The sequence below is a fragment of the Herpailurus yagouaroundi genome, unplaced genomic scaffold, assembly GCF_014898765.1.
Source record: "Herpailurus yagouaroundi ecotype Mexico unplaced genomic scaffold, PumYag 77, whole genome shotgun sequence".
NCBI classification, from domain to species: domain Eukaryota; kingdom Metazoa; phylum Chordata; class Mammalia; order Carnivora; family Felidae; genus Herpailurus; species Herpailurus yagouaroundi.
In genome coordinates this window covers 36,860,414-36,868,836 of record NW_024412388.1, presented here as the reverse complement: position 1 = coordinate 36,868,836, position 8,423 = coordinate 36,860,414, and the positions used below count along the sequence as shown (strand labels likewise).

The following is an 8,423-nucleotide window of genomic DNA, read 5'->3' as shown; positions in this document are numbered from 1 at the left end:
TGAACGGGGGAGGGGCAGAGAGAGGGAGACACAGAATCGGAAACAGGTTGATGGGTCCTTTTAATCTGGAGGCTCATATCCTTCAGTTCTGATTTTCTTTATTTCTTTCTTGATTTCTCCTCCTTTATTCTCCTCCTTTATTTCTATGATCTTTCTGGAAATCCTATTATTTGAATAGAGGGTGTCCTGGACGGATCCTCTTTTTTTTTTTTTTTTTAATCCTCTTCCATCTTTTTCTGTATTTGCTCTAGTTTCTGAAATATTTCAACATTATCAACCCTTCTACTGAGTTTTTCATATTTTCCTATCATGTTTTTATTTCTAAGAGTTGTTCTAGTTCTCTGAATGTTTTCCTGTTTATAGCTTCCTGATATGGCTGCAATATTATCTTATCTTTTTAGGGATATAGTTAATGATTTTTTTATAAGTTCTCATCTTCCAATATTATCTCCATTTCATTCAAGTTGTTTTTTTCTGTTTATCTACATCTGCACAGTTAGAGGGTCTCATCAGGTGTCTTACAGTGTTTAGTAGCTGCTCATACTTCAGAGTGGTCTCTAAAAAGCTGGTTGCAAACTGGCAATTATCTGGCTGGGCTATTTGGGTGGGCCCTGAGTCAGTATCTCTTATGGTTACTTTCTCTCAGGTTCACCATATTCACCATATTATACCCATCTTGAGAATATAAGGAAAGCTGCCAAGTAGGGGGAAATGCTAGAAGCGTATATCATAACATTTAATACATTTTTACTTAATCCCTCTTGCCTTCAACTTTGTTGTCTCTCAATCTGGAGACCTTTGGTTCTAGGTGTTTTTTTTTTTAATATCAATTTATAAATGTTTATTGAATTATTCAGTAAATGATTGTTTTACATCTAGAATGATAAACCAGAATATAACCAAGTATTTGTACACTGAGAAAAATATAGGCACTGGAATTAAACAGATCTGGATTCAAACTCCAGTTATGCCATTAATGAACCATATGATTTTGGAATTTTTATTCCCCTTTAAACCTTCATTTCTTCATTGTAAAATGAGGATACTATTTTTTTTAATTTTTATTTAGTTAATTAATTAACTTATTTATTTATTTTTAATTAAAAAGTCTCCACACCCAACATGGGGCTTGAACTCACAACCCTGAGATTAAGAGTCACATGCCCTACCAACTGAGCCAGCCAGGTGCACCGAGGACACTACCTAATTAAAAAGTTTATTTTAAAAAACGGAAGGGTGTCCCTAGGTGGCTCAGTTAGTTAAGCGTCTGACTCTTGATTTCGGCCCAGGTCATGATCTCATGGTTCATGAGATGACCCTGTGTTGGGCTCTGTGCTGAGCATAGAGCCTGATTGGGATTTTTCTCTTCCTCTCTCTCTGCCCCTCCCCCTCTTGCTCTCTCTCCTTCATTATAAATAAATAAACATTTAAAAAATAAAAATAAATGGAAGGAATGCATTAACATGCACAAGATACTACCTGACAAGTATTAGTTCATAAATGGTAGCTATTTAACTTTACATATTACCATGGCATAAGCACAGAACAAAATTCTGTACCTGAAATTATTTGTGACTTTGGAATAATATCACAACTCTAATTCAATGAAACAGATGGTTATTTGGTTCCTGAGTTGTCTAATGATTACAAAGATAATGGAGAAACTGTCCCTACTTAACAGAAACTTGGCAGTTTCAATAAAGAGATATGAACAGGGGCAACTGGGTGGCTCAATTGGTTAAGCATCCAACTTCTGCTCAGGTCATGATCTTGCAGTCTGTGAGTTCGAACCTCACATCGGGCTCTGTGCTGACAGCTCAGAGCCTGGAGCATGCTTCAGCTTCTATGTCTCCCTCTCTCTCTGCCCCTCCCCTGCACATGCTCTGTCTCTCTCTGTCTCTCAAAAATAAATAAACATTAAAAAAATTTTTTTTAAATAAAGAGATATAAACATGAACAACTGAAATGCCACAGACTATACAGATTATTAATGACATATGATAAAGAAGGTTATCTTCAATTGTTTCATACTGGGGACAAATAAGTTAACAGTGAAACCAGCAGCCCTAGTCCAAAACCAAACTAGATGTATTAAATAAAACTTCTCATACTAAAAATGCTTCTCCTGCTATAATTCCTCCTTTCTTCCTTTCTTCTCTCCTTCCTTCCCCTTCTTCCCTTCCTTCTGTACTATTCTTTTCCAAAACTTACATCTCCAATCTTCTGTTAGCATAAAGAAGTGGTTGGCATCTGGTTGCCCCGTTAGGGAGGAGATCTTAGAATATGATTCTTTTTTTTTTTTTATTAAAAAAAAATTTTTTTTTTAATTTTTTTTTCAACTTTTATTTTATTTTTGGGACAGAGAGAGACAGAGCATGAACGGGGGAGGGGCAGAGAGAGAGAGGGAGACACAGAATCGGAAACAGGCTCCAGGCTCTGAGCCATCAGCCCAGAGCCTGACGCGGGGCTCGAACCCACGGACCGCGAGATCGTGACCTGGCTGAAGTCGGACGCTTAACCGACTGCGCCACCCAGGCGCCCCTAAAAAAATTTTTTTTAATGTTTATTTATTTTTGAGAGAGACGGAGACAGAATGTGAGTGGGTTGGGGCAGAGAGAGAGGGAGACACAGAATCTGAAGGAGGCTCCAGGCTGTCAGCACAGAGCCCGACGCAGGACTCAAAACTCACGAGCTGTGAGATCATGACCTGAGCCGAAGTCGGACGCTCAACCAACTGAGCCACCCAGGCGCCCCATCTTAGAATATGATTCTTAAACAGACATTCACAAACCCTTCTGTTTTCAGCTTCACTTGTGCCCCCCAGTTCTAGAAATACCCAGTGCTTCCAACTCCTGTGACCTTTGAGGGTTTCTGTAGTGCAAAATGTGTTGCTTTTCAGCTTTCCTTGCTGCTAGCTTGAAATTCAGCTTTTTTTTCAGGTCTACTAAGTTACAAGTCTTCCTTCTGCTCTTTAGCTTCCAAAATTTTATTCCTATCATCTTCTCTCCTATTTTTGTTGTCATAATGGTTTCATGGCCTTTAAAATAATCCTTCTAGGGGCGCCTGGGTGGCGCAGTCGGTTAAGCGTCCGACTTCAGCCAGGTCACGATCTCGCGCTCCGTGAGTTCGAGCCCCGCGTCGGGCTCTGGGCTGATGGCTCGGAGCCCGGAGCCTGTTTCCGATTCTGTGTCTCCCTCTCTCTCTGCCCCTCCCCCGTTCATGCTCTGTCTCTCTCTGTCCCAAAAATAAATAAAGGTTGAAAAAAAAATTAAAAAAAAAAAATCCTTCTATTGGCTTTTTAGTGAAGTTTCAGAAGGAAATGAAGGTAAATGCATGTGTTCAATCTGCCATCTTGAATTGGAATTCCCACTGACTTTATTCATTTTTCAAGCCCCAGCCTCAAATGCCACCTCCTCTAGGAAGTCTTCCCTGCTCTTCCTCATGATGTAATTAATCCATTCAGTTATGAAACAATATTTATTGGGTGTTTCTTATAGGCATTGCATTGTGTTAAAGGAAGAAAAGACACCATTTCTTAGCCTCAGGGAGTTCACAATCTATGGGTAAGATAAGACAATGACACAAGCACTAAAAATTCAACGTAGTAAATGCTAGGGGAAACAACTGCTATATAGAGGGCCACAGGTACCTAGAGGGCCCTAGCCCAACAAAGGGAGGTAAGAAAATGCTTCCTAGAATAAGGCACATCAGCCGAGGCATAAAGGTTAAGTAGGACTTAGCCAGACTAAGCGGTGGAGAGAGACATTCCAACCAGAGGAAACAGCATGTAACCCCTCCAATTCAAAGTGGCCTTTCCAGGGGTGCCTGGCTGGCTCAGTCAGTAGAGTGTATGACTCTTGATCTCAGGGTTGAGGGTTCAAACCCCATGACAGATGTAGACATTACTTAAAAATTAAATCATAAAAAAAAAAAAAAAAAAAAAAGTAGCCTTTCCAGAGTACAAATCTGACCATGTCACTCCTTAATGAAAACTCTTCCAGGAAGCCCATGCTGTGTTCCAATAACACTTATGGTCCTGTACCAGAGTTATTAGTCTCTCTCCCTCCTTCCTGTGAATTCAGACTGTGAGCTCCCCGAGAGTAGGTCCTGCACAGTTCATTTATGGTGCTTAGCCTAGGTCATATTAGACTTTGTGATCCTATTGCCTTTACCATCCTTGGCCCCTCTGGAGGTCTCCAGGATTCAGGGGGTTGGGTTTTACCATGCTGATGAAAAATGAGTTCTGTGACAGTGGGATTCCCTGACTGTGACAGCATCACTCCCCAGAATAGAAAAAAGCAAGACTTTTCTTGCCAGAAAAAGAAACACTCATTCCACACCATCTCTTTGGAAACAGAAAGGTATAAATAGCTCAGAGAGATGCAGCCTTAAAGGCCACCACAATCCAATTCTCTTCCCAGGGGGATTCAGGTTCCCCACTCCCCCACTTAACACATACATATTAGACTCTCAGCCCAGCCCTGGGGTCACAAGTATGGCTCCCTCATCACTCAATACAAATCAGGCCCTGGGGTAAAGCCTGGAGATTCCAGGCCCAGCTCCCTGGCCACAGATTGAGATTCTCAGACTATTCTTACTAGGACTGTCTGGTCCCACAAGCTCCTGTCCTCTCATCTTCCAAGAGGCAGAAAAACTGAGGCCAAAAGAAAGTCAGGGCCCTGCTCAAGATCTCAAAATAATTCAGGAGCTGAGCCAGGACTTGAACCCAGGTCTTCTCCTCCTTCTTGCCTGAAGCTTTTTCTCAAGCTGCTCTGCAGGGGGCTCTGTGGGGGCAGGTTGTCACAGCAACAGTTCTTTGGGTGGATTAAGTAGGGAAGGTTGCTATTGTTTTCCTTTCCCACATACCCCAGACTCTGGCTGGTTCACTCAACGTGTGAGAGGGGGAGGGAACCAAGAGGAAAGGAGCCTAGAAGCAGGAATAACCTTGGCCTCAAGAGCAGGCCTGTCCCCTCCCTGCAGGATTGCTGGGAGAGGGACAGTTGAAGGACAGTGCTTAGAGGGCTTGGACCAGTACTGCCACCAGTTGCTCCAAGGGAAACCCCCTGCCCTGTCCCGTCCTCCCTAGGTGCAACCCAGTGGGCAGGGCAGAGTACGCAAAGATATCAATGACACCTTGACCAAGGAGAGAGAAAGGAATGGGGTAGGTAGTGACCTTTCACTGTTTGGGCCCCCAAGCAAGCGCCCTCCTTTGTGCCTTTAATGGGCAGCCTAGGGTCCTAGACCAGGCTGGGTCAAGAATGCAGAGACCTGGGGCTCCTGGGTGGCTCAGTCAGTTAAGCTCCAATTTAGGCTCAGGTCATTACCAGGGTCTGGCTCTGTGCCCAAGAGCTGGGGCTGGAACCTGCTTCAGATTCTGCAACTCCCTCTCTCTCTGCCCCTCCCCCACTCACACCCTGTCTCTCTCTCTCTCTCTCTCTCTCTCTCTCTCTCTGTCTCAAAAATAAACATTAAAAAATTTTAAAAACAGAATGCAGAGACCTGATCAGAAGTTAAATGCACCCCCTTAAAGTTTACAACCAGAAAATCTCCATCAAAGGCAGAAGAGTTCTGAGCCAGAGAGGAGGCATGGCTCCACCACGGAGCTCCTGAGTGAGCCCAGGCAAGCCCCTGAACACCTGCAAGCATGCTTCATCCTATGGAGGAATGATGACTGCTCCTCTCACTTCAATGACGTAAAATGTCTTTAGAGTGTCTGGCACAAAGCAGATCTCAACGGTAAAAATGTAAAGTGCAGGCAGATCATTTGGATTCAAAGCCTGGCTCTGCATTTTACTTTTTATATGACCTTGAGTAGTTATTTAACCTCTCTGTGCCTCAGTTTCTTTATCTATAAAAGATCACTTGCCAAATAGGGTTGCTGTGAGTATTAAGCGAATATTTTGTAAAGTGCTCAACATGATACCTGGCACCACTTTGTACAATGAGGCAAATTCGAGCCCCTCCCTTAGGTGGGCAGTCACAGCCCTGCCCTGAAGAATCTGGCACTCACCTCCAACCTTCAGGGCCAAGTGCACACATGGCATTCGAATCCTTCCCCCACGAGCCTTCCCTGATTACTCTGCCCACAAGGCTCTCCTCTCAGACTTGCAGGCTGTCTAGGAGCTCCCATGCCCTCCTTCTCTGCTCTCTCACAGCCCAGCCTGGCACAGAACTGGTCAGACAGTGGGGCTCCAGTAAAACCTATTAACTGACACACTCACCATGGCCTCCTGGTTCTAAGCCAGAGAGAATTATTCGGTTCCCCAGAACTGGCTGCAAAGTGGTGGCAGGTGTGAATCACCCCCTTCACCGGAACTAGGGCCTTGGGGAGCCTAGGCAGCCCCAGATGCCCTTCTGGCTCTGAATCTAGACCAGCAGCAACAGGGGAGGGGGAGGGTGCCTGTTTCCTTCTCTTCTCCCCAAGAAGTTACAGATAAAATATAAATATCCTTGGGGGGCTCAGATATGATGGAGCCAATGCTGATGGTGCTGCTATTCTGACTGCTCAGGTTCTAGGAACTTCCAAATATTTTAAATGGGGGTGGGAGAACATTGCAGGAAGGGAGGATGTCTTTAGTGGCCCTAGTCCAGGAGGTTTTCACCCAGATCTCTTCTGTGCTAAATCCTGTCATGAACACTGAGGCCTCAGAGGAGCAACCCAGTTTGCAGGAAGAGAAGAAACTGGTTGCCCTTTAATGGTGGCCAGGGGATAGATGGCACCTGGTGGAGGGGTGGGGTGGGGGAGATTTGGGCTGTGCTAGGTTCTCAGTGCTTCCCAATCCTCACCTCTCCCCGCCCAATTATTTGGCAGTAAAAACTTCCTAGAGCCCATGCCTCCCACCTCAAGTCTTCAGGACCCATCAACACCCCACTTACCCTTGGGAGGGTCAATTAATGGACCCCAGGGTTTAAGGATTGATCTGGAAGGGACCCTGAGGAGTAAGATGGGGAATTTTAATGCTCTCCTCTCCTGTCCAACTCTGGGGGCATAAGTCTGTCCCTCAGCCCTAGCTGGGGATTCCATCCCCTGGCCCATGGAGCCCACACTCACCAACTCCATCCTCAGCGCCATGATCTTGTCCCCCAGGCCGTGGCCCGTGTTGGGCGCCCCCGGGAGCAGCAGGGCGCCAGAGGTTGCTGGCTCCCATTCGCCTCGCAGCCCGCGGAGCAGCCCTTCAGGGGTCTTCCTGCCCACCTTGCCCTCCACGTCTCGAAGGTCAGGCGATTGGGACTCCGCAGTCCCCTCCATGCGGGCCTACCGCTTAAAAGTGCTGGGAGACCGGACGGCGGGATCTTGTTCCCAGGGGTCCTCCTTTCTCCGCGACTAGCGCCGAGCGGAACCGGTGGGTCCCCGCCCGCGCCGCGCGGGGGCGGTGGAAGGGCGCCGTAACACTCAGAAAAGCAGCGCAGAGCCGCGCGCGCGTGTGCGTGCGTGTGTGTATGTGTGTGTGTGTGTGTCGGTCGAGGGCTGTGCACACGTCTGAACGTCTGGCCCTGGAATGGGTGGGGCTCGGCGATTTGTACTTGGATTTGTACTTGAAGGGGCGCTAGGAGAGTTCAGTGCCTTCTGCCCACTCTTCCAACTAAATCTAGCCAGGTACACAGCAGGCGCCCTGTATTGCAGAACAAAGGCTAAATAAGCATCCTCAGGAATTTGGGAAATTAAGAGATCTGCAGAGGTTTTTGAAAGACTTCCTGGAGTAGAAGGGCTGGGTCTAAAACAGTGGTCAGAATTTAGCTACCTACACACACACACACACATACACACACACACACACACACACACACACACACACACACCACTTTCAGTGTAGCCACTGAATTTATTTTTTTAAGTTTGTTTGTTTGTTTGTTTGTTTGTTTGTAAGTAATCTCTACATCCAAGGTGGAGTTCAGACTCACAACCGGGGATCAAGAGGGAGTCAGTCAGGCACCACCACCACCCCTCCCAGCCACTGAGTTTAGATTAAAGAAATAGAAAGTAACATTCTGTGCCTTGTGGCTCAGTTGGTTATGCAAGGGACTCTTGGTTTAGACTCTGGTCATGATCTCACGTTTTGTTGGTTCAAGCCCCGTATCTGGCTCTGTAATGACAGTGTAGAACCTGCTTGGGATTCTCTGTCTCCCTTTCTGTCTGTCCCTCCCCTGCTTGCTCTAAACAAACAAACAAACAAACAAACAAACAAACAAGAAAGAAAGTAACGTTCTTCTGGCCACTGAGAAGTAATCAGTATGGAAGATGAAAGGTCCACATGGGCCAGACAGATCAGATCCTGTAGACTGATGCTTAAGCTTGACTGTGCATATGAATTATCTGCACATCTTGTTAAAATGCAGATTGTAATTCTGTAGATCTGGGATGGGGTCTGAGATTCTTCTTTTCTAACAAGCTCCCAGGTGATGGCCATGCTGCTGTAGAACTG

General features: G+C 45.8%; 1 protein-coding gene across 1 annotated transcript in view; it reads right to left on the bottom strand.

The window, feature by feature from the left end:
• The window catches only part of LURAP1 (leucine rich adaptor protein 1), an 11,377-nt gene extending 3,943 nt beyond the window's left edge, over positions 1–7,434 (bottom strand). The window contains exon 1 of the mRNA XM_040470097.1: positions 7,052–7,434. Coding sequence (XP_040326031.1) covers positions 7,052–7,249 — 198 coding nt within the window. The 5' untranslated portion in view covers positions 7,250–7,434. The remainder of the gene's footprint in view (positions 1–7,051) is intronic.
• Positions 7,435–8,423: the final 989 nt, after the last annotated feature.